This window comes from Trichosurus vulpecula, chromosome 5, assembly GCF_011100635.1.
Source record: "Trichosurus vulpecula isolate mTriVul1 chromosome 5, mTriVul1.pri, whole genome shotgun sequence".
In the NCBI taxonomy this organism is placed as follows: Eukaryota; Metazoa; Chordata; class Mammalia; order Diprotodontia; family Phalangeridae; genus Trichosurus; species Trichosurus vulpecula.
The window spans coordinates 23,079,394-23,106,322 of record NC_050577.1 but is presented as its reverse complement, the minus strand read 5'-3'; the positions used below and the strand labels follow the sequence as shown (position 1 = coordinate 23,106,322).

General features: G+C 42.1%; 1 protein-coding gene across 5 annotated transcripts in view; it reads left to right on the top strand.

Annotated features, from left to right (window-relative positions):
* Window positions 1–26,929, top strand: part of CNOT10 (CCR4-NOT transcription complex subunit 10) — a 64,867-nt gene that overhangs the window by 25,357 nt on the left and 12,581 nt on the right. For 3 of the 5 annotated variants that reach the window (XM_036760340.1, XM_036760335.1, XM_036760337.1), the window contains 8 exons: window positions 593–679; window positions 1,206–1,289; window positions 3,530–3,647; window positions 6,393–6,542; window positions 8,062–8,264; window positions 10,378–10,499; window positions 11,238–11,414; window positions 15,650–15,730. In XM_036760340.1, coding sequence (XP_036616235.1) covers window positions 593–679; window positions 1,206–1,289; window positions 3,530–3,647; window positions 6,393–6,542; window positions 8,062–8,264; window positions 10,378–10,499; window positions 11,238–11,414; window positions 15,650–15,730 — 1,022 coding nt within the window. The remainder of the gene's footprint in view (window positions 1–592; window positions 680–1,205; window positions 1,290–3,529; window positions 3,648–6,392; window positions 6,543–8,061; window positions 8,265–10,377; window positions 10,500–11,237; window positions 11,415–15,649; window positions 15,731–26,929) is intronic. The other 2 variants (XM_036760336.1, XM_036760338.1) reach the window with 1 other exon arrangement.

Genomic DNA, 26,929 nt, shown 5'->3' with positions numbered 1-26,929 from the left:
GCCTCGGTAATAGCAAGCATGTTGGGCTTGAGAGACGTTGATAATTGTGAGCCTGAGGGACTGGGGGGCGTGGAGTGGGGAGGGCTATAGTGGATGCCCTCTACGGTAATTGGCAAGTTAAAAGAGGAGAGGGTTCGGGGAAAGATCATGAGTTCTGTTTGGACATGTTGAGCTGATGGTGATCCGAAGGGCTGGCTGAGCCAGAGACATGGCCCTTGGACCAGGGTGGTGGTCAAACCTGGTGTGCTTGGCTTTGTTAAAGGATGCTTATCTTGCCCCCTGGTTCCCTCTCCTTTATTGGAAGATTGTGTACAAGCACAAGCAGTAGGCAGGAATGGGGTGCCTTTTTGTTTGTAAATAAATGTCTCACTTGAGTTCTTGACATCACCCTTTGGTACCCAAAAGGAGGTAGAAAAGTGACTTCGTTTGAAGGACTTTATGCTGTAGTACTAAGACCTGGGCAGCAAAGCAGCTTTGATTTCCTGGGAGCCTCCTTATTTTTCAACATTTATTATTATTATTTTTTTAATTAAAAATACAATTAAAGTCTAATTAAATTCTGGTTTATTTTGTTTCTTCAATTTTTATGCAGTCAGGAAACTCTACCAGCAAAGAGGGATCAAATCATAAAGCTGAAAGTGGAGCCTTAATAGAGGCTGCAAAGTCTAAGATTCACCAGGTGAGCTGATGTCAGAGATGGACTCTGCATAACATGTAGTCAGCCTAGTGACAGAGACTGAGAAATGAGGAGCATTCATCATTGGAAACAGTGTAGAAACATTTGTCTTTACTCTGGTAGAGCATTGCTTAATTTTGTGGTTGATTTATGGTCCTAACTCTGTTTCATTTCAAGCGTCACTAATAAAGAGGCATTTTTAGTGGTTGGGTCCCCCCACCGGGCAGTGGAGGGAAGGGGGGGACAGTGAGCATAGGGGGTACAGAAAAGCCCCCCATGATTACAACAGAGAACTGATGATGACTTTGGTTTGGAGCCCCAGCACAGCCTTCATTCCTGCTTTATTAGTGTGCTAACTTTGCTCATGAGATAGGAAATATTTGAGATCTTCTGAAAGTGACTTTTTAGCATTAACTTTGCAAATTTGACATAGTATTTTTACTTTCTACCTCATAAAGCTAAACACTGTTTGGTGGTGTTTACATTCACTGTAGTTCTCATGTAAAAACTTTTCCCTCCAACTTCGCAGTATAAAGTGAGAGCTTACATCCAAATGAAGTCTCTGAAAGCCTGCAAGAGGGAAATCAAGTCTGTCATGAATACAGCCGGAAATGTGAGTGTTTCCCCTGCCTTTCTCTTCCTTTGCCTTTTTTGTCTTTTCTCTCCTAAGGGCACACTGTGCATACTTACCTTTATTTTCTTAGAGAATTCCTTGTTAAGGAAGCTTTAAACAGGTGTTTGTAACGGGGCCTGTTCTGTCATCAAGGAAAAGCCAGGCCAGCCAGGGCTATTGCTGGCCATGTGAGGTGGCCCACTTAGCTCTTTTCTGATGGAGGTTTGGGTTTTTGCGTTTCATAGAGATCGAAAATTCAATCTGAATCCCTTCTTTAAAGCACCTTTTTGAAATAATTTATTATGAATTTAGCTTTTTTTTTTCACCCAGTAGTGTAAGGAGCTCTTTACAAGGAAACTCATGTCCCAGTCTAGACCAGCACCCAGTGTGCAAAGTGAGGTCAAGTGACTCACCCAGGGCCCTGTAAGCAATGTGGGAGGGGTTAGAACTTGAACCCAGACCTTGTGTGCTCCCCAGCCAACTCCTCAGCTGCGCTACTAGGCTGCCCCTCATTGCTCTAGCAAGCACCCGTCTTACCTAAAATCCCTATCACGTAGTAGTAGAGCATAAGCACGTTAGCAGAAAATCAATACTAGCCCCCTTTTTGTAGTAGAGTCGGCCTCCCCAGGCATAGATACAGCATCACCAGTCTGCTGGTCCCATAATAACTGAAATGTAGTCGTGCTCTGGATAGGCCAAGATTTATGTTGGTCTTTCGTTTAAATTCAGTGCAGCATTGCTTAAGTACCTACTACAAGGGACTGTAACCAAGACAGTGAGCCCTGAAATTTGGCCCAGTAACCAGTTAGATGAATGGTGGTGGCATCCAGGAGAAATGGGAAGCAGTCTGATACTTTGGGATGGCTTCCAAAAATACTTGAAAGCCGAGGAGAGAAAGCCCAGGGAGGACTGGAAGCAAAAATAAGGTAGATTCTTTGAGTGGGTGGAGGAAAGGGGGAGTCGAGGCCTAGACTGTGTGAAGTCACCGGGAGTCTGGAATGAGGGAGGGGAGATCGGTGTGGGCCAGATCCAGAGGTAGATTCGGAGGTTGGCATCCTTGGTGATGTAGAAGCTGTTAATGAATGAGCATTTGAAGCAGAAGAGGGAGCCAGGGGCACGGAGGTGTTCGAACCCTAGTAACCTGTGAAGCTGGCCAGGGAATTCCTTCTCCAGTCATTCGATGGCTAGAGTGTGCTGTAGATGTAGGTTTGTTTTAAGCAGATTACAAGTAAGTTGGACCACAGTAGGTACTGTGAGAAGGAGCTACAGGAGGAGCATAAGGCTGTGATTGCAGAGAAAACGGGGTTTGGAGTAAAATTGTTGCTTCTTTAGGGTCAGGGCAGCAGCCACTTCTTACCCCACATAGAAATGATGAGGCAGCCTGTGCAGTCTGGCGGCTCTTAGGCAGATTCCTTTTGTTATGTCTCTCTGAAAAGAATTTTCTAGTTCTTGAGTTAGTTCAGGACAATTATGATGTACCCTTCCTTAAGAGTCTGTCATTTTATTTAAAAAAAATACCTTTCCACACACACGGTGATCTCATCCACATGGCTATTTCCTTTAATGGCACATGGTAACCCATTCATGCCTTCTCGAGTGGTATGACAGTAAATTCCCATAGTCAGGTACACCCAAAATGCACATCTGGGAATCATCTTTGCCCTTCAGATAAATATCTTTTGGAGCTCTCCTTTGCACTCACCACGTTCTGCTTGATCGTATTTGGTTGTGTTATCACCTCCCTCCATCCACCTCAGTTACATGCTCTTTGAGTACAAGGCCTGGCTGTGAGTGGTTTCCCAGGGTTTTGCACACTGTGGGTGCTTAATAAATGAACAACAGTAACTTTGTCTCCACTGACTTGGAAAAGTATTTAATTCATGTATATTTAGAAGTATATAAAAGATGATCAGTCTCTGTAGTAGAGATTGAAATGGTCGTTATTCTCAGATTAGTGATGTAACAAATAAAAAGATCCCTTAAATAATACACCGTAAAGCATGTTCTCTTCAAGTATATTTTTGGTGATTTGCTTTGTTCTTGTTCATTGTGTTTTTTGACATCTATTAATTCCTATAGGAACAGGAGACTTAGATCAGATACTAAAATATAAGCAACAGACAGCAGCTTCCATTTACTGTGCCATAACTGTATTAATTCATTGCTAACATGTTAGTATAGTAATGCAAATCTGAACTCATGTCATACCTCTTTAAGTTATAACTTATGTTTTTTTACAGTCTGCTCCTTCTTTGTTTCTTAAAAGCAATTTTGAATATTTAAGGGGCAATTATCGAAAAGCAGTGAAATTGTTAAATAGTGCAAACATTGCTGAACATCCAGGATTCATGAAAACAGGTAAAAGAAAATCATGAAATTTGAATAGTGTATATTCCCTATCTCTTCCTCCCTTTCCTTTGTTCTCTGTTCACAGACACCTGTTGAGAATGATTTCTAGGTGGATAATTCTAAGGGTGCCTCATGGAGGTGAATACTTGTTGGAATTTCTCCTTTGCTCTGTCCAAAACTCTTGGGATTTCAGTTTATTGCACACTGATTCCTTGTTATTCAGTCACTGTTATGTCCGACTCTTCATGACCCTGCGGACCAGACCGTCCATGGGCTTTTCTTGGCAAAGATACTGGAGTGGTTTGCCATTTCCTCCTGTGGTGGATTAAAGCAAACAGAGGTTAAGTGTCTTACCCAGGGTGAGACAGCTAAGAAGTGTCTGAGGCCAGATTTGAACTCAGATCTTCCTGACTCCAGGCCCAGAGCTCTATCCACTGAGCCACTTACCTGCTTTCTCACTGATTCCTAATGGTAGCCAAACATTAAAAGTGTTTTGTCTTTGAAAAGCCTGCCATCTTAAATAGTGAATAACTTGAGGGCGTATTTGGAATACAGGGCTGAGGGGTGAGGACAGAAGTAAGTTAGATCAAAGTTCTGAAATCTAGGTCCTCTCTCATATTGTGAATTTCTGTTCTGGGGATGTGAACCCCATTAACTTGGCCGTTGGTGTGAGGCAAAAGGCAGGAAGGGCTCACTTAGAAAAAGCTTTCTGAGAAAATCTAATGAGGATTTCTTTCTTTTCATTTCTTATCCTCTCTCCCCTTGAAAATAATGTGTCTATTAATGCTATATAAAATGTATCTGACACATTGTAATCTCAAGAAATGGTAAAAAATAATGACTCCCTAAATCCTTGTGAGTAATGAGGCTTTGGTGTGTATTTTACAAGTAAGTAATCAAATTACGCTTATAAACTTCCAAAACTATTGTCTTGGAAATAGGGATTTTTAAAAAAAAAAATTATTTTGAGTTTTAAAAAATAGGTTGGTGGTATTGAGTAAATGATTATAAATATTTTCTTCCAAAAAGATTGAATTTCATAGATGTCACTTCTAGTCAGCTGGTAGCCATTTTTCTTTTTTTTTCTTTTTTTTAAACTATTAGAATTTTTAAAATTATTTATTTAATTTGTTAGTTTTCAGCATTGATTTCCACAAGATTTTGAATTACAAATTTTCTCCCCATTTCTACTTTTCCCCCCACTCCAAGATGGCATATATTCTGATTGCCACGTTCCCCAGTCAGCCCTCCCTTCTGTCACCCCACTTCACCCCATCCCCTTTTTCCTTACTTTCTCGTAGGGCAAGATAGGTTTCTGTGCCCCGTGGCAGCCATTTCTCAAAATAGTTTATTCTTGATTTTTCAGTGTTACTAGAAAAATAAGATGAATAATTCCAAACCACAAAAAACCCAAATGCAGTCGGCCTCATATTTGGGCATAAATGCAAATAAATTGTCAGATCGACACACGTGTAAATTTTTTTCAATACCTGCTTTGCCCTTGGCCATCTCCAAACCCAGCCAGACAGCAGTGTACATGTGAAACAAGCTGCAGGGAAGAGGCCACTCCACTCTGGGAGTGCTCACCTAGTACAAGTCACTGCTGATTAGCTCACTGGCCTCCAGCATCTTTGGCTTCTCAGCTAAGACGCTGGCTGACATTACTATTTCTGCTCACTCCCACAGGCCTTTCCATTGAGAAAGACTTCTGTTCTCTCTCCCCACAGAGGGATGGAGCATAAAGATAGCTTGTTGGGAGGAGCGAGAAATCCCTCCCCACTTTCCTCCTCCATCATCAGGATGGAAAGTAGTGTTGTTGCCTCCCCAGAGGACCAGCTCTTGGGGAGCTTCCTAGTTTGTGAGAAGGGTTTTTATAGCATGATCTTAACTTGTGGAGCACCAACAGGAAATAGATTCAAAGCCGAACATGTGTCAGGTCGTTGATATTTTAAATGTCTATGCCCCTGGACCACTTCCTTAGCACAAAACATCACAGAATGATTTTACATGCAGCCACAGGTTTTGTGCAGCAGAATTTTACAGGCAGACCTCCTCTAACATTGCCTCAGTGCACAGAGTTCACAGTGGTGCCACTAATACATTGTAATGCCCAAGCCCTCACATGACATCCTGAATCCTGCAGGGATGTGGCCATCCGAGGGGCTGATTGCCATCCCTTAGAGAACTGTTCCACCTGATGCTCTGTTTTGTCAGAATCTGTTGATGAGGATAGAAGGACTTTCCCTGAATCTTGCCTGTATTGGGGTATTTCCTTCAGCTTCAACAATAACAGCTTGAAGATGAGCTCCCCCCAACCCCACCCCACCCCCACTACCCTCTGCAGTGCCTCGTCATAGCGTTGAAAGGACCTTGTCGTGGAAAGCTGGGCCAGCCAAGCACAAAATGCAAGGGTTTGGAGGAAGGGCCCAGTGATGGTCCCTGGCTCTGTGAGCTGACAACCAGCCCAGTAAAGTACACAAAGCCTCCCATCAGGGGCTTGGTCTTTTCACAGGGGGCATCTCCTGCATCCCTCAGAACACAGATCCTTGAAGTGGCCTGTCTTTGCCCATGATCTGGTTGCACCCTGGAAGATAGCCTGCTCCCCAAGAAAGCATTGCCAAGCTTCCACTTGTTTTTTGTCCATGCTCTCTCTCTGAGTGCTCCATCACATAGGGAAGGTGGGAGCCTGGGCTTCTGATGGGAGCATCTCCATTAGAAGATGTTGTTCTGGCCTCATGTGTTTGTTTTTCTCAGGTGAATGTTTAAGGTGCATGTTCTGGAACAATTTGGGCTGCATTCATTTTGCCATGGGCAAACACAATTTGGGAATTTTCTATTTTAAGAAGGCTCTCCAAGAAAATGACAATGTGTGTGCCCAGCTTGGAGCAGGCAGCACAGACCCAGGTAAGTCTTTTAGCAGACTGTGTAGGGAGTGGATGTGCACGCTGCTGGGGGACACATGGAGGAATCAGGGTTTTGTTTTTTGCCAGAAAGAATCTTGTCAGCATCGAGGAACAAGGACCAGTAGTCACTGCACAGCAACCTGTGGGAATGCTCAGATTGGCCTATTTCAGAATAGTCAACAAAAAAACTGAAGAACTTTTTTAATGCATACAAGAAAACAGAAGTATTTGTGGGCAGTCAGGAGAGCTTTGAAAGTTCAATGTTGAGTTTATTTTATTCTTGAAAGGAAAAAACCAGATCTACATAATAGCTGTTTCACGTTTGTCCCTTTCTCTGTTCTCCTTTGTATATGGAAGCACTCATTTTATTTGGTGTTGTAAATTCAGAGTAAATTTTTAAAATGAAAAAATAAGGGAGAAGAGTATAAGCACTTCTATGGTGCTAGGCTTTACAAACTCCTACCTCATTTGATCCTCACAACAACTCTGGGAGGCAGGTGCTGTTATTATCCCCATTTTACAGAAGAAGAGACTGAGGCAGACAGAGTTTAAGTGCCTTGCCCAGCCTCACACAGCTAGTAAGTATCTGAATACAGATTTGAACTCAGGTCTTCCTGAATCGAGGACTGATATTCTATCCACTGGGCCACCTGGCTGCCTCAAATGACGTAATAAATGTAAAAATACATTTCCCTGGTTCATTTCCAGTTTATTCAATAAACATTTGCAAATTATGGCATTTAAAATTAGATGTCACCTCACTGACAAGTTGATAAACATCAGCCTTTGTGCCCCCTTTTCATGAACAGAGAGGGAGAGGGAGAGAGAAAGAGAGAGAGAGTTCGTGTGTGTGTGTGTAAGTGTATGTGTAAGCGTAAGCATAAGCAAGCATGTGCGTGCCCTCCTGGCTCCTGAGGTGGTCCTGAGCCAGAGGCATGGGTCCGAGCCCAGGTCCTGGAACTCTGGATCTCGGGCTTCTCTGAGGGAGGAGGTACTGAGGTTGCAGGAGCACACGTAGAGATAGGAGGCAGTACAGAGGCATGCAGGCTGACCCCCTCCATTGTGCTGGAAGGGAGCGAGGTGGGATCAGGCCCCAGTCATTCTTCAGGACTCTTCAGGCTGCTTTGAGTCCAGGCTGTCAGGCAGACAGAGCTTCCTGGGGATAGCCTGAGGTGAGAGGGATGGGCTCCATGGGGCTGTATGGGGCCTCTCCCTTGTGCTGACACCTCCTGGCATCTGGGTAGGGGTAGCTTTAGGAACAGAAGGTGGCAGCCCTGCCGCAGGGAGACCAGGGATGTGTCTTGACAGAGGCACCCGCCGGGATGATTGGGGTCAGTGTGTGCTGGGGGGCAGCCACACCAGGAAGAAGAGGCTGGCGAGGTGGGCATGGTGTGGAGATTTCCACTCAGAATTGCTTGGGGTAGACAGGCAGCTTAATTTGACAGTTCTCTGGTAGTGTGTGGAGTGAGCGTGAAATAAGGATTAAGCTAAAAACTTCACAAGGATCTTCTTATCACCAGGGAAGAAATTCTCGGGGAGGCCAATGTGTACCCTGCTGACGAATAAGCGCTACGAGCTCCTGTACAATTGTGGCATTCAGCTGCTGCACATTGGCCGGCCACTGGCGGCCTTCGAGTGCTTGATCGAAGCCGTCCAGGTTTATCATTCCAACGCCCGCCTTTGGCTGAGACTGGCCGAGTGCTGCATCGCTGCCAACAAGGGGGTGAGTAGTGACCCGGCTGACCCACCTCCATCCTGGTCTAGCCAGTGCACAGCTGCTCAGGGACGAGGTTGTCCTTTTTCTTCCTCATTTCACTCACATTTAAAAAGATAGTTCTCGCTTTCTATTAGGTAGCTGTTTTACTGCCCATTTGTTAAAACTTTTGTTTATTGTCAAAGTACCCTTTATCCATTTTTAAAAGGGGTAATTGACCAAAGCCCCTACAGAGATAGTGGGGTTAGTATGAGGCTGAGGAAGGTTCCTAGCAGGTGCCCATGGAGGCTGGCGGGACACAGGGAAGTGTAGGCCTAGAGCAGGCCCCTTCCGTTCCCCCAGCAGCTTTGGTTGGGGTAGGTTCTATCTATGGCTATTTACTGTGTTAAAAATTAAATTATCTTAGTGTGATTATGAAAACAGTTTTGGCCTCATGGGCCCCAAAGGGTCACGTTGAGAGCTGCTGCTTTGGAGAAATAGGTGGTTGGGCAGTTTCCTCAGGCTCAGGGGTTGTTTTCCTTGTGTTTCTGAATAAGTGAGGTTAGATACGTGGTGAGGCTAAATTTATTTCCACTGGGGAAAAATACAGGATGGTTAGAAAGGGGCGGAAGGTGGAGCCCGTGTCTCTTTTGCCCCCTTCCTTCTTCTTCCCGTTGTCGAGGCCACCGCTCTAAGGCCACAGCCACAGCCACCTTCCTGGGGTCCGGGAAGGATTCTCCCACAATGCACTTAGGTCATTGCCTATGGCAACACCTGGCCCTGATTTTTTTTTTAAATAAAGATTACAGGTTGGGGAATGAGTAGCTGTAGTAGTCAGAGCTATAGCCTCAACAACCTGAGGGTTTGCAGATCTGATGGACTCTGAGAGGGGGCGCCTTCTTATGAGTGATCTTTTAAATGTCAAATTTTAAATTCCGTAGGATGGAAAAGGGAAAAATCATTAAACACCCTAGGAATTCCCTGTTTTGTATCCTATAGAATATCTCTTACATTTTTGATTAATGAGGAATCAAAGTCCTACTCTGGTGCCTCATTAGGGCAGAGAGGTGAGTCTTGGGTTCTAGAACACTGCGCCAGCAGCACAGCAGCAGGTTCTCCCAGAGAGAAAATGGTCGTGGATTTAAAGCTGAAACGCTGCTCTTCTTCAACCCCCTCTTTTTACAGATGTGGAAACTAAGGCCCAGGTATTTAGTGCCTCATTTAGGGTCCCACAGTGGCTAAGTGTCACCTAAACTGCTAAGGAGAATTCTCCTTGTCCCAGATCCTTTCTCTCATTGGGACCAGCAAACAGTAAGAGGAAGCGTGGTGCAGAGGAGAGGGCCCTGGGTTTGCCTTCACATTCTGCCAACTGTGTAATCTGTGTGACCCTGGGAGAGATCAGTGTAAATAAGGGGGTCAGATCAGACTAGTTCCTATAACTACATTGCCTTTTAAAAGTCTGATTACGGAAAATTGGGGCTTCTAAAACATGAATTAGGGCAGTGGCTTGTTCTTTACAGAGACTTGGGGCCATGTGGGTGGTCCTGCTGCCCTAAGAGATAGCCAGGGAGCCAGAGACCTTCTTTGTGCAAATACCCCGACCCTCCCCCCTGACCCCCAGCAGGCAGCCAGGGCCACAGTCCCGGTGTGGAGGCTCCCTCTCCAGGGACACAGATAGCGAGCGTCCGGGCGGTTCATTGGACAGCGCTCCACAAAACTGCTGACTGTGCGCCTTCATCCTGGATGTGGGAGCGCCAACTTTTTTTTGCTTTAGGCACTGTTGGTTCAGGGCTATGCCCTTCCACGTGACTCATTTGTCACTGCTTTGTTCTTCAGTTCTATGACACATTTCCATAAAGTAAAATGCTTCCTGCCGTAGATTAACAGTCTCCACCTACCTGTTTCATATCCTCAGCGCTGCCACCAAATCTAAGAGACCGGGGCTCTCTCCCTCATTGGTCTTTCATTGCAGATGTGTCTCTGCTCTTTTCCCTAGAACTGGCTGCCTCTCTTGACCTCTCCCCACCTTCCCCCAGAGACCTTCAGAAGATTAAATGAGTTTGAAATATATGTTTGTCTTTATAGTTAAACCTTTCACTATGATTGCGAGCCTTCTTGAAAACTTCCTTTGTGTGTTTTATAGACCTCAGAACAGGAGACTAAAGGTCTTCCAAGCAAAAAGGGAATTGTACAATCCATTGTGGGTCAAGGTTATCATCGAAAGATAGTCCTGGCATCCCAGTCCATACAGAATGCTGTATATAAGTAAGTACTTGGCAAGGAGACCACCTCATCTTGTTTGTTCATTTATTTGCTTTTGCACATGGGAATTTTGCTCTTGTTTTGTCTTTAAGGCTAGAGTCTTAATTCATAGATGAGGTCTATTTTGTAACAAGCATTATTATTACTTTCCAAATTACAGCCAAATTGGCCTTAGACTAACTTGGGCTTTCTTCCATAGCAGGATTCTGGAGTATCCCTGCTCCAACCCTGTCTGCGCCCTCACCTAGTCTCTCCAGGAGAGGGCGTCGAGGGATGTGCGATGCATCCTCGGCTGTCCATCACTCAGGCTTTTGTTTAGAAGCTCCTTTCCCTTTAAGTACAGTGTTGACATGTGATAATTTGTAGTTTAAAGACTACATCAGAGACTGGTTACTAGTACATATGAGTGTCCAAAATAGCTTGGAAATCCTTAGCCACCAGGGTGATTGCTCAATTTATGATATTTCAAAAATGCAGGGACCACATTTTATATAAATATTCCAGCTAGAGCTTCCCATATTTCTCTGGTGACAGCCAGCATCTGGTGGCTTCAAATAGTCTTTCACAGTTTCTTATGTGAATAGCTGCCTATTGGATTTTAACATCCTGATCAAAATTACCCATCATTTTACACCTGCTCCTAGTAAAACAAGGCATTTTAAAGCTATACTTAGCATTCATCTCCATAAACATTGCATCTAAATTTTTTATTTATGTTTCATTTAATCCTGTTCCTTTAAGTGATGGACAGTCCTCTGCCATTCCTGTAGCCAGTATGGAGTTTGCGGCCATTTGTCTCAGGAATGCCTTGCTCCTGTTACCGGAAGACCAGCAGGACCCAAAGCAGGAGAATGGGTCTAAGACCAGCCACCAGTTGGGTGGGAGTTCAGAAAATGCTGAAAGTCAGGAGACTTGCAGGTAATCCAACCGGACCTGTCATTTCGTTGATAAAGTGAACTCCCAAACGAGGAAATTCCCTCTAACGATGCAGAATGTTGGTGCCGTCTCTGTAGTGAGTTGCTCAGATCACTGACAGTTAAGTGATTTGTACAGTCAGTTTGTATCAGAACTCAAAGCCAGGTCTCCCTGTCTCAAAGGCCGGTTCTTTATGCCCTACACCTTGGCTGTCTCTGTCAAGATATAATGAGCATTTAGCAAAACTAAGCTTTCATAACATTGTGTTGTAAACCAATAGAGCAGATTATGTGATGAAATTAACTCAGGGTCGTTCTATCACATTTCTTCATTGAGTCACTATTGTTTTATAAATTATATTTGTATTATAAAGATTAGTAATTTAAACACATTCTTTAAAAATTTAGAATATTAAAAACAAAACTTTCCATTAAAAAAAATCAAGTATCTTCTATTTGCTTGGTGTTGTGCTAAGAATAGTGACCAATATAAATACGTACATGGTCCTTGCCCTCAAGGAATACACGCTTTAGTTGAAAGAGGCAAGACATGCATAAAATAAACAGTTGAATCTGTAAAATGAGGGTGTTGGAATGACGGGCCTGGGTTCCAGGCCTCTTTTAGGTCTTACTCTTAATAATTATAATAATAGCCAGCATTAACATAGCTCTATAAGCTTTGCAGATTATTTTACAGTATCAACCGTGTAATGATTGACTCAGAAGAGTGTTCAGAGTTCCAAAGAAGGGAGTGATCATTCTAGAAGATGTAGCTTATAAAGGATGCTTAGTATTCAAGAAGTCAGAGGATCGGGGAGGATGTTTGAGCTGAGGGAAGTAGCATAAGTAAAGGCCTGGGTTTGGGAATGAATGAGAGATGGCTTGTATAGGGGAAGAGTGGGAGGGAGTGTTGACAAGACAAATCATGAAGGGCGTTGGATGCTAGGCATCAGAGTCGAGTGCTTGATGTGAGAAAAGCAATATTTCAGGCAAAGTATTATCTGATGGTGGTTTCAGGATGGATTGGTTTGGGGAGACATGGAGGTTGGTGGACCAGTTATGGGGCTGCCCTGGTGGTGTAGAAGTAAAGTGAATGACTTGGCTGGAGTGGTGGCAGTGTTAGTGGGGAGCAGAGAATGTGGGGGGTGGGGTGGGAAGAGAGGTCTTCGTGGTAGAATTCAAAGGAAAGGGAAGAGTCAAAAGTGCTTCTGGTGTTTTGAGTCTGGGTGATTGGGAGGATGGTATTTCTGTTAATAGAAGGAAGGTAAACAGAGTACAGAATCTGGCTTCAGCATTAGCTGGTGTTAGGCTAGCAATTTCAGGTTTGAAGTGGTGATAGGGTAACCAATTTAAAATAAAGGGTAAGTCAGGTGAGAAGTTGGGGAATGACAAGGAATGGATGGATGGTGCAAGAGACATTGGGAAGGATCAGTCAAGAACACTTGGTACCTAGCCAAGGGGGTGAAGGACTGGGGACAGCTCAACGATGATGAAAATTGGAGACCTCAGTGTCTGGAGATAGCGTTGCAGTACGAGAATGGATTTTAGTTATTTAGAGAGAGGAGCTTGATTCTTTGCTAGTCTTACAGTTTCAACAAGCATACCGTAAATTTGGTTTCTGTTTGTTTTCCCTCACTTGTAACCACTGTCACCGTAGTAAGAGTGAGTCCTTAATGGGAAGGAAATGTTCCAGTGGAGGAGGCTGATTTAAAGCTCAACCCTGTTTACATCAGTAGAGAAGGTTATGCTGTCAGTGACAAAGTGACCTTTTAGGTCTTGGTTATGAGATGAAATACCAGATTAAAAGCCAGAAAAAAATAGTTTCAATGTTGGCATAAAGAAGGTAGTGGTGGTTGTTTTAAATGTGTTCATTGTATTAGAGCAACATCTAGATGTGAGTTGTTACTGGGCAGCCACAAAGGCCTGTCTCCTGGCTGCTGAGTCATGTGGAGTCATTTGCCCAGAGAAAACAACCCTGTAGTCATACACTTCTGTGTTTGGAAAAAGGTCATCAGACCAAGAGATGAGAAAGAAACCATCCAGGAGGTGAGAGATCTGCAGAGAAAGCAGCATAGATGAGCTGATGCTGAGACAGGACAGACCGGCCTAGGCGGATTTCAGGAAGCCCACGGAGACCCTGTGTCCTTCCTAGACACTGTCAGTGGAGGATTTAGATGACAGGACTTTGTGCCATGGATAAAAAGCACAGAGCGTGCCTCTCCCACCCCCACCCCCACCCCCACCCCAGCAAAAAAAGAAAGAATCATTTAGCTAATTCTAAGTATAATCAAAGGGTCGTAGAATTTAAGAGCCAGAAGAGAGCCCTCTTCTTTTAACAGGTGAGGAAATCTGGCCCAAAGAAACGGAATGCACTGTCTAAAACCACATAGCTCGTTAATGGCAGCTGCAGATGGTAGTTTTTTGTGAGTGCCTGGCCAGTGCCATTGCTTTTTACAGTTCTTCATGCCCGCATTTTCCCTGGTGTAAACTCCTATGGTGTCCAGACCTTGGGAGGCAGTGGCCAGTATTGAGGGGAGAACCCTCGAACCTTCTTTAGGACACACCCTTAAACCTCATACAGTGAGCCTTCAGAGCCGAGATAGACAACTTGTCCCAGCAGTGTGGAGGTACAGGAGGATGAAGGCTAACAAGTAAAGATGGGCACTCCTGCCAGACCAGTATCTTCTGTCTGTGTGAGGAGGAAGACGCACAGTCCCTGCTCCCTGCTCACAGTGACATTTTTGAGATGTTGGAGGAGGAGGAAAGCAAGCTTAAGAGGAACTGCTAGAACTTTGGGGGAAAGAGGGGCAGAGGAGGGAGAGCAGCGATTTTTAGAAATGAAGGCATGCTGTAGAGTTGGTGCATTGAATTTGGAAGGTATCAAGATGAGGCATAATTTTGCTGTATTTGATGCAAGAAAATATTTAAACTCTGAAAATCTTTCTAATTTGGCCCCAGCTTTTTAGTTTGCCTCTCACCAAATTTAAACTCTGTAATGTCTGAGGTGGTATATTATTTTTGTGGCTTGCAAAGTACTTGGTAATACATTTGTTATTTATCCATGTTCAATTGCGTCTGACTCTTTGGGACTCCATCTGATTTGGAGTTTTCTTGGCAGAGATATTAGAGTGGTTTATCATTTCCTTCTCCAGCTCATTTTACAGGTGAAAAACTGAGGCAAACAGGGGTAAGTGACTTGCTCAGGGTCACATAGCTAGTGTCTGAGGTCAGATTTGAACTCAGGAACATCAGTCTTCCTGGCTCCAGGCCTGGCACTCTATCTACTGCACCACCTAACCGTCCTTTGTTATATGTTATCTCATTTGAACTCCCAAACAATCTGAGCGTTAAGTACCACTGGTTTTATTTTCTCTCACCTATAAAATGGGAAAATCTGGCCCACAGACCTCAGGTCCATATTTTCTAAAGAGCTGATCGGAGGGTGGTAGCTTTCTGTATAAATTGGGAGACAGTGTGGTGATCCTGCAGGAGTACCTGTTACCTGGGAATGAGGTTTGCTCGTAACAGAAAAGCAACTTGTGAGTTCTTGCTCTCTCTAGTCTGTTCTTCTAGACTAGAGGGAGGTCATTTTTGTAGCTTTATTGCAGTGGGGTGGGGGGACCGTTGATCCTAAGTGGGAAGAATCTGGAGAGACCTGGGTTTGAATTGTACATCTGACACAAGCTGTGTGACCAAGGGTAAGTCACATGACCAGTCACAGGGCATTCTGAGACTCGGATGAGATCATGTCTGTTGAGAGCTTAAGAAGTTTTAAGAATTGTTTAAATTCCAGTATTTGGTTAAGAGATCAGCGGTCTTTAGAGAGAGTATTTGTAAAAGCACAGTACCTGGTACATGGTAGGACTATATAAGCCTTCATTCCCTCCCTCCCTTCCTTCCTTCCTTCTTTCCTTTCTCTCTTTCCCTCCCTCCTTTCTCTCCCTTCCCTGTCCTCCCTCCTTTCTCCCATGTAATATATCCATTTACTTATATTAAAAAATGAGGAGCATCTGTTGGGCAGTTTTCTCATAAGTGTGAAATAGCTTAGTCAGGGGTAATAATAGCAAATTATTAAACATCATTTAGCCCTCCCACCTCACACACACCCTCAATTCTTTTTTTTTTTTTTACACCATAAGGGAATTATTAGTCGTAAGTATATAATGAGGGGTGGTATGGGAAAAAAGTTAAAGGGCTTATTGGTTAATCTGTATAAGTAATAGGCTATTTTTATTTTAGCAGTAAAAGTCATGATGGAGATAAATTCATTCCAGCTCCACCATCTTCTCCTCTCAGAAAACAAGAATTAGAAAATTTAAGGTGAGTGCCGAAATAAAATTGTTTCTAATTTAGAGCAAAAGTAAATGACTTAGTTTTTTGTGTTAAAAGATTTATAAGATGGGGGCAGTTAGGTGGTGCAGTGAGTAGAGCACCGATCCTGGAGTCAGGAGGACCTGAGTTCAAATTTGGCCTCAGACACTTGACACAGTAGCTGTGTGACCTTGGGCAAGTCACTTAACCTCAATTGCCCTGCCTTCCTCCCTCCAAAAAAAATAAAAACAACCAAAAGATAGGTGACAAATTCCATTCAAAAATTATTAATGCCATTTGTCCTTATATGGTGTTCATTTTTGAGGTGGGAGAAACAATTCAGCAAAACCATCTGAGAAAAATAATTATTAGTGATTATTAATAACCAATGATTTGGAAAGATCCAGAACTCCCCCTTTTTCTAAAGTCCTCATTTCAAAGCCCTGACTCTGAAGGTTGAATTTATTTTCTCCTCATTCCTGGTCAGACCCCACCCAACCTTACAAGGAATTTAATCTAAGGTGGGGAAGCCCATTGTGCTCTACTCAGGTTTAGGTGGGGATAAATTCTTTGATTAGATTGCCCTAGGCCAGGGATATTTTAGAAGTAAATGACATAATCAGTTATATTTCCCTAAGCCCTTCTTCAGAATTGGTCCCCCCCTCTTTGTTAACCAGTCAGAGTTGATTTCCACCCTCAGGAACACCCACCCTTCCAAGGGCGAATAGAAACTGTGAGTGGACCACACTTGGCATTTGAGAGGATTATTGACACTTTTTTTAATAAAATGCTAGAAATATTAATGAGATGATTAATTACTCAGAAACTGTCTCTCAAACTTTTTAAATGTCATACGTCTAACACATCGACTGTCAGAAGGCCCCAACTCCTACAGTAAAGGGAGAGGGAAATTAGATTTTCTTAAGATGATTAGACATTGTATTGTTCTTTGAGTTTATATTGTTGTGGTCACTGTTTGTTCTCCAAGTTTTGCTTCTTTTGCTCTGCATCAATTCATATGAGTCTTCCTATACTTCTCTGAATTCTTATACTTCATCTCCTGTGGCACAGCAGCAGTCCATTACACTCACATACCACAATGTGTGTGTCCTTTCTCTAGCCAATGGGCACCTAATTTGTTACCTATTCTTTGCTCCCAAAGTGCTATTGTGAATATTTTGGTATGTATGGGACCTTTCTGTTTCTGATATCCTTGGGATATATTCCTATGGTCATATATAATTTTACTACAGCATCCGAAAGGTTTAATTTTTTTCAGCCAGTGAAAGTTTTGAAGAATATCAGTTAAGGAAGAAGGAGAGATCCGATGTGTGTTTTCAGCATTTGTTGTATGTAAATATCAGTTGTTCACTGGGCCATTTGTTAGTCCTGCAGTAGAATTGACAAACTGTGGTCATGAGTCACAAAATTTAAAAGTTTCTACTGCATGGTAGGAGGAAGCAAAAAAGACCTATCTGCATGTTTTATTGATGGAAAATTAAATGATCTTTAATGCAGTCAAGATATGGAAAGCTACTTAATTTTTTTAGTGATGGGCAGATGTTAATTTTCTTCAAAATTCTTATTGTTTTTGCTAGATGAATAGCTTTAACAAATGATTCGGTAATTCTTTTTCCTCTGGAGATGAGTTTCCTGTGGAACTTAGAATATGGTTATATTTCGAGTCAGTCATTATTGAATCTGGCCTTTCCAACAGGTATCGAAGTGGTTTTAAGTGTAGCAGTTTGTGACTTGTAAAGCTGCCATCTGCTCTTTTTCTTTATTTCCTAAAAGTTAAATAATAGAAGCATAAATATTTCATCAAAACTAATCTCTGCTCTCTAAATGCAGGAATTTAAAAATGTTTACTAGCTTTCCTTTCTTAAGAAAATAGATTGCCTGTAGCTGAGGCAGGTAGGTGACACAGTGGATATAACACTGGGCCTGGGGTAAGGATTTGGCCTCAGAGAATAGGGAAGTCACTTCACCTCTGTTTGTCCCAGTTTTTTTAACTGTCAATTGGGGATAATGATAGCATCTACCGTACAGGGTTGTTGTGAGGCTTAAGTGAGGTAAAAGCTCATGACAGGCTCTATATAAATGCTTATTTCCTTCTCTTGCCCCCCCCCCCCGCCCCACCATATACCTACTGAAAAATATGGCAACTTGCTGTAATTGTGTTGGAAAAAGGAAATTGTCTAGTAGAGAGTAGCTCACATCATAACCCATACAGAACACTTGTGTATCAAATTTCATTGAAATCCCTAAAATTAAGAGAAGATATTCCTGTTTGATAATTTTAAAAATAGTCACCATTTTGTTCCAAGATGGTGGCTTGAACTCCAATATGAATTTAGACCTATCTTTTATGGTCTTGCAAAAAGTTGACACAGCCTACTTGTTGAGAATTTATCATGGGACTAAGACAAACAGTTGAAAGAGCTCTTTCTTGCAGTCAGATATTATTTTTCATCACCATTATTGGATGAAGTTTGGAATAATACTGCTTTGAAATGTATTTCCTTGCCCCCTCTAAGGTCTTTGGGGATGACTGTGGCCAAGCAAATGTTCTCGTGTAATTAAAGTGTTTTTGTGTATTCAGTGTGGTCAGGGCTGGGGCTGGAAGGGGGGAGAGAAGCACTGGCTAATGATCTCAGCAGCCGGGCTCTAGGCTCTCTTTAGCCCAATAACACAAGGAGTGTTTGAGAGCACATGTTTCTTCTGACCAGTAAAACAACACAAAGGATGTTGTCGCAGGTTCTTTTACACCCACTCTTTTGTTTTATTTCTGTCAAAGTGTTATAGTAATTTCCCACTTCAGCTGTCAGTAATACCCTCTGTGTCCCCTTGTCTTAAGGAAAGAGTTCACTTTTGTTGTTCTTTGGTCACAAGCAGGAAAGTTGAACCTGAACATCTTTCAAACCCCTGATTCTGTTAGGAAGGAGGCATTGACCTTGCTTTTGAGTTTGACAGTTGTCTTTTCAGCATTAATTAAACATGTTCTTAAATTAGGCTATACTTGGATACTGCATAGGGTTTTACTTTAAGAGGGTCCCCAAAGTGCAATCTAGAGAGGCTGATCATCACTGGAAGTTAAAAACAAGAAAAGTAGTCTGCAGTATTCTGATGTGAAATGCCTCCATAAATGCAACAGAATCCCAAACTCTGTATGTAACTCGATTTGTTATCGTCTCAGGAGCTAAATCCAGCCCAAGCCCTGGACTCAGGGATGAGGGGCAAGCACCACACTAGGCCTGTTGGTGGCTTCTCCATGCAGAAACCAAAGTGACATCTATCTGTTTAATTTCTTTAGAGAGTGAAATTGTTTTCAAATCAAAAAACTTGCGCAAAAACTAAAAAAGAAAGAAGGGAAATTCTGAAGGAGCATCAGGAAAAACGTTTGGGGGAAATGTCATGGTGTTGGCTTTAATTCACCCAAGAAAGATCTGCTTTGCTTGCCTACTGTTTACTGGTGGTTTGAAATGTTGTTGGTGAAGTCACTTGCTTTCAGGAATTTTGTAATAAAAATGTAATTTTTAGGAAATGGATTTATGAATAAATTGATTTGAGGGAATGAGAAAGTCAGGGTTTTTGGTTTGCTTTAGTCATTCCAGATGTTATTTTTTTTCCATTATGAACCTGAACATGAACTTGAAAATTAGTGTGATTATTTATCTCCTGAGCATAGCTTTTAGGAGAAGTGCTGTAGGAAGGACTGTGCCTCCTCTTGAATGCTTGTTCCTTCTTGATTAGTCCTGAGAATAGGAATGAAGATTTCTGGGATGAGAGAATTGCTTCCTTTTGTTATGGAAAGAAGCACCTTTTGGAATAGTACAGTACCACAGTTCACATGAGGGAATTCCAGGATCACTGCAATGAATTGTTAAAAATTAGTTAGCTAGTATATAGTAAGCTTTGTTGTGTGGAGCAGATGGGACAAAGGAAGTGGAACAAGATGGGAGTGGGCCTTGGGGTAGATTTCTCAAAGGGGCCGTGACAGTGTTGTGGAGACAAATGGGCTGGGGAAGGGGCTGCAGAGGGTTTGTGTCATCACTTTCAGAGCTAGAAAATGTTGGATGGGGGCCTTTAGATGCTGGGAAGAGAGGGCTGGGGAATGTCTGGGCTTAGGCTGATGAGAGCAATTAGTAGGATGTTTCTATGAAGATTTCTGTCAAGGGGAGCATTGGTATGGGCTTCATTTTGACTTAATACTTTCTCTCAGCCTCTGCCTTTGAATTCTGTGGAAAGGGAGATGCATGTAATGAGTGTGTGGCTGAGTTTCTCTAGGCTGTTTTATGTTTGACCCCTTGAACTCTGTAATGCCCAAAGCAACCATCACATAGTCCATTTCCTATTTCTAGCATAACTAATATGCAGTAACTTATCATGACTGTTCTAATGGCCATTTCTTATTACATCCTCTTGAGTGTGTTCTTTTTGTGCATTTGTACATAAAATAAACATAGGACTAAATATGTATCAACATGTGTGCATGTATATGTGCAGGCATTATATGTATATATTCAGTATACACACTCATACTAATCTAATTGGAGGTGTGTTTTCAGAAGATGGGCAAAACACGTAAAACCTTCATTATGCTATTATATTTTATCTTAAAATAGGGAACCATTCTGAAAAGTTCTCTCTTGACTAATAAAAAAGATACAACTAAAAATTAGGAGACTGTCTCAGATAAAGTATGTAGTTGAATTGTGGGCCTGCTCTTACTTGGCAAAAATGAGGGGCCAAGAGAATGACTCCCAACTCCACCCCCAAATCAGAACTGTACAAGTAGTTCTTTAACACCAGAAGTTGAGAGATCGGGCATTTTATTCTGAACACCGGGGGAAAAAATGTTTGAGCCTTGATTTAAATGAGTGCTACAAGCAGATGAATATGAAATGTTAAGAATTTTGAATATTCTTAAAATATAGCTAAGGCTTTAAAGCCAAAGTCTTTTTAATTTCATAAGGGAAAATATAATTAGAACTAGACCTTAGCTACCGGTAATTGGTAAGAAACTGGCCGTTTCCTTTGCCTGTCAGTTATGGCATGTGAAGAGAAGGCCAATGGGAGAAAAATTATGTTGTGTCCCATCAGAAAACCCTGCTGCTCCTCACTTCCAACCCTTAGAGCTGAGATTTACATGGCAAAGACTTATGTAAGTTGCGTGTTTAAAACTGTATGTACTCCCACTAACTTAGGACTCAGCTCAATGCCAGCATTTTTCAATCGTATCTCCAGTAGCTTATTAGAGCAAGTAGCTTAGTGATACAGTGAATGACTTTGGGTAGATGCTTAATTTTGTTACAGTTTGCATTGAGCTTAGGTGATTTCATTTCAAAAGTATTTAAATGAGGTTCTTCCTTATTTAGTCCTATGAGTTTTCCTGTGTGATAATGGAAATACCATGGTGAATCTGAAATCAAACCAACAGGTATTTGAGTACTGATACAAGAATACTTGAAAGCCGGTGGTGTTGAAGAAACCAAGTTCAGTTAGAGTCTCCAGTGTTTGTTTTCCAGTGTTCAGTTCCTTTTAGCCAGTAGTGAACATGACTCTATGAGAGTCTCCTATGTGTTGTATTTGATACACTAATCTTTTTGTTTGCTCTGAAGTTGAAACTTTAGTGGAACTCTGATTTCCCAAAACTGTCATGAAGGTTGCTGCTGGAGGTGGAGAGAAGTGGGGGTAAGACACAGGGTGGGAATTAAAATACCTGATAGGGTTAACCCTAAATTAAAGCCGGAAACATCACAAGAAAAGAAAATGTTTTATTCATTTGTCATTTGCTACAAAAATATAGGCAGAAAAAAAGATAAAAGGAAACATTCTCTGGTGAACCCAAGCCTGTTGAGTTGTCTGCTCCCTAGGCATCTCCAGTTAGACATGTGGGGCAGTTCATTAGTTCTTTTAGGCCACTGATGTACCTGGAGCAAATTCTTCCCCATTGAATTTAACAAATGCTCTTGTGGCCCATCATTAATTTTTAAAAATGATGATTTAAAGATAATTGAGTTATGCTCTAAATATGTTTGAAAATTATTTTTAAATGTATTGAAGAAAATTGATATTTTGTGACTTCTGATTTGCTGTTGCTGCTTTAAAGTCCATGCCACTTTAGTCCGATGGATAGTTTGGTCAAGAAGATGTCTGCATATTCAACAGCAGAACTGTAACTTTTCAATCAGACTGACTACCCCTGTCTCTGTACACAGAGATACAAAAGTCTTTAGATCTGGCTCCCACTGAGATGAACCTTTACTGGTCCAGTTGACTAGCGAGTCGTGGTGTATAAAGAAAAATACATGCTGCCTCTGGATACAGACATGCACAGACGAGACAAATGTTTTACAGATTGTAAACTCCTTGGGAGCAGGGACCCCCACAGTGACCTCCGTGGTCTCGTCTGTCTTGTTTCTCCTGGAGATTAGAGACCTTGAGAGATAAGGCAGAAGATGACCCTAACTCACTTCATATAATTGGAGGAGGGGAATTTAGTTTAAAATTTCCTGAGAAATAAATGTTTAATGGAAAGCAGCATGATGAATTTGAGAACCACTTTGACCCCTGTATATCGTCTCTGACTGCATTATTTTATCCGCTGCCAAAATGTTAGTTTGCCGTGTTGTAGACAGAATGCTTAGTCTGTAGTGGATAGCTGGACTTGATGTAATCTGACATGTTTCTGAGAGGGGGGAAATACCTGTCAACCCTTGTAGTCGTATAAGCTGAGATGTTGAATTGGGAGTTAGGAACACCTGGGTTCTAATCCTGCCTCAGACATTTACTAGTTGTGCAATCCTGGACAAATCACTGAACTGCCCTCTAGGGAAATGGAAACTAACAGGGGAGTGATAATACTAAACAGAACAGTCATTTCACAGAGTGGTTGTGAGGCTCAAAGAGGGTCCTATGTGTAAGGTGGTTGGCAAACCTTAAAGCCTGTAGGAATTCGAGCTTTTGTCCAGGGGAAAGGGGAAGTCAGCTGGAATGGAGCTGTGAGTCCTGAGTGCTGGACATTGTGCTCTGCTGACAGATGGGGCACCAATTTGCCTCTTGGAGAGAGGTATTTTTGGTTCTCCTCTCAATTAATAAATGGTAAATAGCTGGTTTTACCCCATTCTAGCCTCTTTTAACCTAGATTAAGCTAATCTAAATGCCTGGTTCAGTTAACTACACAGTATGTGGGGTGACAAACCTTACTTTCCCAGTCCTATCCAACAGGTTGTTTGATGTGATTTGCAGTTTGAAAGAAGGTTTTTCCACTTTTCTCTAGTCCAGGTTGCAAGAACACAGAGCTCCGTAGGGCTAGGGCTTATAGCCTGTGAAGGCAGCCTGTGGAGTTTGGTCAAATCCTCATTGGGGGGGGTTTGGGGGGAGGTAGCTTGTCTTTTCCCTTGTGGTACAATTCTTCCAGTCTAATGAACTGTCAAATCTCTTGAGTGTTTGGTAAAGCAGATTGGACAGTGACTCGAAGATGGAGTTTGGTAGTGGGGGTGGGCAGGAGGAACAGTATTTTGAGCAGCAGCCATCAAAATTAGTATTTTCTATACAGTAGTCTTAGGAAATCAGGCCTCATGTGTTTGTAGTGAAAAAGATAATTACCAGATTGACACAAACTTGGGTGAGAGGCTGTAAGTGGGCTGTTCATTTCTCTTAAGTAAGATGGCAGTGAAGTAGGGACAAAGGAAGAGGCAGCTGTAATGAATGGGGAGAGAGGAAGAACACGTGTTGGTTGGAGAATGCATGCAGGGGATCACTGTGTAGGTGTGAATTTGAATTTTTACCAGAATCTTGACCATATGTTATTATGTTAACATTTCAAATTGGAAAGAAAACCAACTTAACTGACTTTTTTCTGTTGAAATTTTAATCTGTGTTGCAATTGATGTGACATCTTGGCATGGCAGGAACAGGGTAGAAAACTGAAGAAAACAGAGGTTCTTTGCCTTCTTGTTCATAATGAATGTATAGGCTTCCTGGGAAAGAGGAGGAAAGGAATCTCAGGCCCTGCCATAAATTACATGACTGACTTGTAGACTCAAAGTGGGCTTGACAGTTGCCAGAAGTTTAAAGCTAGAGTAGCCCACCAGCTGGCAGAAGAGTCCAGGACAGGCGTCCCACAGCGTTCTTGACATGAGACTGGTCCAGCAGCATGCAGATTTCCTCCCTACAGAGTTTACTTTAAAAAATCTGCTTCCTCAGCAGGAAGTCCTGTAGCTTCCTGAAGTATCCTGGAAAGATTTGGGCTTTGAGGGTGAAGCCTCAGAAGAACTGTTTTTATGAAATGGGAAACTCTCACCAAGTGCAGTGATCAACCGATAATCTGCATTATTAAGTGCCTGCTGTGTACAGAGCATTGTGCTAGGTGCTTTGGGGATACAAAGATAAATTCGGCTTGTTCCCTGCCCTCGTGAGAGAGCTCACATTCTGCCACAATACTCTTAAGACAGCTGTTGATGCTTACCCAGGAGAAGTGGCGGCTGGGATCATCCCAGGGGAGCTCTGCCTTGTTGGCCAGGTTCTCTGTATGAGTTTCACTGGGAGCAGCTTTGCGGAAACAGTGTCACTGGCTCTCTAGAGACGCAAGCTCAGCAGTAGATGGGATTTCTTCTCTCACACTGGAGCTTTGGCAATGAGTCTTTGCCTGTCAGGGACAGGAAACTGGGCCTGACACGCAAAGCAGTATCTTTCATACTGTCTGTGCCGCAAATTTCCTTCAATTCCTGGCCTGTAAGGGACCAAAATTCAACTCACTTCTATGCTGGGGAAATTATAGTGTTTACACACTAATGAATTCATCACAGTATATGGTTGAGATGGTGTTTGCTAGAAGTATTACATTATTGTTCTCAATTTCTAGATTCTTCTGAATCCAGAAGTCTGAATTAGTCATTTCTACTTTTTCCAAATCTAATTGATGATCCTTTCACTCAAGATATTAGTATCTTTTCACTAAAACGATTAGACATGCTATAGGGAATCCTGAAAAGATGGCAAAATGAGAGGTAACCAAGGGAACAGCTCCTTCTTTACTACCCTAAATAAACAAGAAAAATGCTGCCAAATGGAGCAAACACTGAAATGACAAGAAGACAAATATTTAAAGAATCCAGAACAAGATAATTCTAGAAAAAAAATAACTGCTGAACACCTCACAGCTCATTGCTCCTGCTCCTCCCCTGGCATCACTCCCCTTTCCCATGGCTTGCAACCATTCGGTAGCATTGGTGGCCCTATGTGCAGTCTGAGGCGCTGACTTTTGGAGTTAGTCACACTGGATGGGATCCAATGTCAAGGCTCAGAAGGAAGGAATGACCTTGAAGTCCAAGGAAGAAGATTGTGGAGTGGAGAGGAGTCCAGAAGTTCAGGGATGGCTTCAAGCATTTCACAATTAGAAGTGGAACTAAGTGGCTTGTAGAAGGAGAAAGATGGAAAAGAGAGCCAGATGCAAAGGCTTCTTAAAGTTTCTCCTCAACAATTTTTCTCCCATCTCACCCTCCACTGCCACTTCCTAAAGGGTCTCCCAGCTCAGCCTTTGTACTGAAGAGAGTCAGTTACAGAGAAAAGCATAGAACCCAGAAGAGTGAGAATGGGAAAGGAAGAAAACAGGTCTCTCATTGTCCGTGCAGCAGCATTCCAGCGGCTCACCCTCCCACATTAAGGACCACAGAACTCATCTGACCGCATTGGTGTGGGGCTTGGGAGTGGGGGCAGGGAGGGGGTGGTGGTAAAGTGGGCAAAGAAAGGATTAGTAGAAGAAGCATTCTAGAACAGGGACACTAGAAAATTCAACAGAGTGATGGATAAAGACACAAAAGTTGACCAAAGGACAAATGAGCAATACAAAAAAAAAAAAGCTGTTTCATTGAACAAGTACTTCACAGTAAAGAAAAGTGAGACAGCATCTCCTGAAAAAGGTAAAAGTATTACAGCAGATTTAGGCAGGCCTCCAGAGTAGCTCAGAAGCACAATCAAAGAAGTGAGTGAAAACATCCAAGATATTGTTGTTTAGTCATTTCAGCTGTATTCGACTCGTGGCCCCATTTGGGGGTTTTCTTTACAAAGATGCTGGAGGGGTTTGCCATTTTCTTCCCCAGTTCACTTTACAGATGATCAGACTGAGGCAAACAGTTAAGTGACTTGCCCAGGGTCACAGAGCCAAATAGTATCTGAGGCCAGATTTGAACTCATGAAGATGAATCTTCTTGAATCCACTAAGCCACCTAGCTGCTCCATCTAAGATGTAAGTGCAGAAGTTAGAACTCTTATTGAAGAAATAAAGTTTAAAGAGAGTAAAGAATTTAGAACAAAAACAGGGACATACTTCAAAACGGTATAGATTTCCAGAAAAGGAGAACAACAGAATGGGAATGAAGAAGTGAAAGGAAAATTAGCTGAAGAAAATTAGGTTAGATTGAAAGAATACAGGAGAACTCTAAAAAAAAAGAATGTGGATTATAGGTCTATTAGAAAGTAAGGAAAAATAAAACTTGAGTACCATGCTTCAAGAAATTCTTACAGGGAAGTTGCCAAGAATGTATAAAAACAGATGGCAAAAAAGAAAAAAATCTACAAAATACCAGAAAAACACTCAAGTTGAACTTGTCAAGTAATATTGTAGTGAAACTTCATAATAATATGATAAAACAAAACATTTTGTGGATGTCCAGGAAAATACCTTTTACAAGGACAATAGGAATAACACAGGATTACTCTCTTTATAAGAAATCAAAGGAAAAATTGGAAAATTATATTCTGAAAAGAAAAGAATAAAAGCTAGCACTCAAAAATAATATAGCCTGTGAAACTGAACCTAAGTAACAAAGAAAATAACTTGATGTTCAGCAAAAGGGAAGAATTTGGGATATTCCTTCTAAAGAACCAACATGTTGACCAGAAGAATCAGATGAGTATAAGCAAAGCACATGGCAGAGACTACTAAGATGAGGGGAAAAAAGATATTAGCTATGTGGATTGTGTATATTTCATGAAAGAAAATACAAACTTAACAATTATAACATTAAATATAAATGCATTGAATTTCCCAACAAAAAGAAAGAAAATGGAGGAATAATTGGTTAAAAAAAAAAAAACAACTAAAACCCAAGAAAGTTACTACAGAAATGAAATCTACAGAAATGAACTGGGGAGTGAAAATGGAGGCAGTTTGACAAAATCTGTTTTTGTCCTGATTCCAGA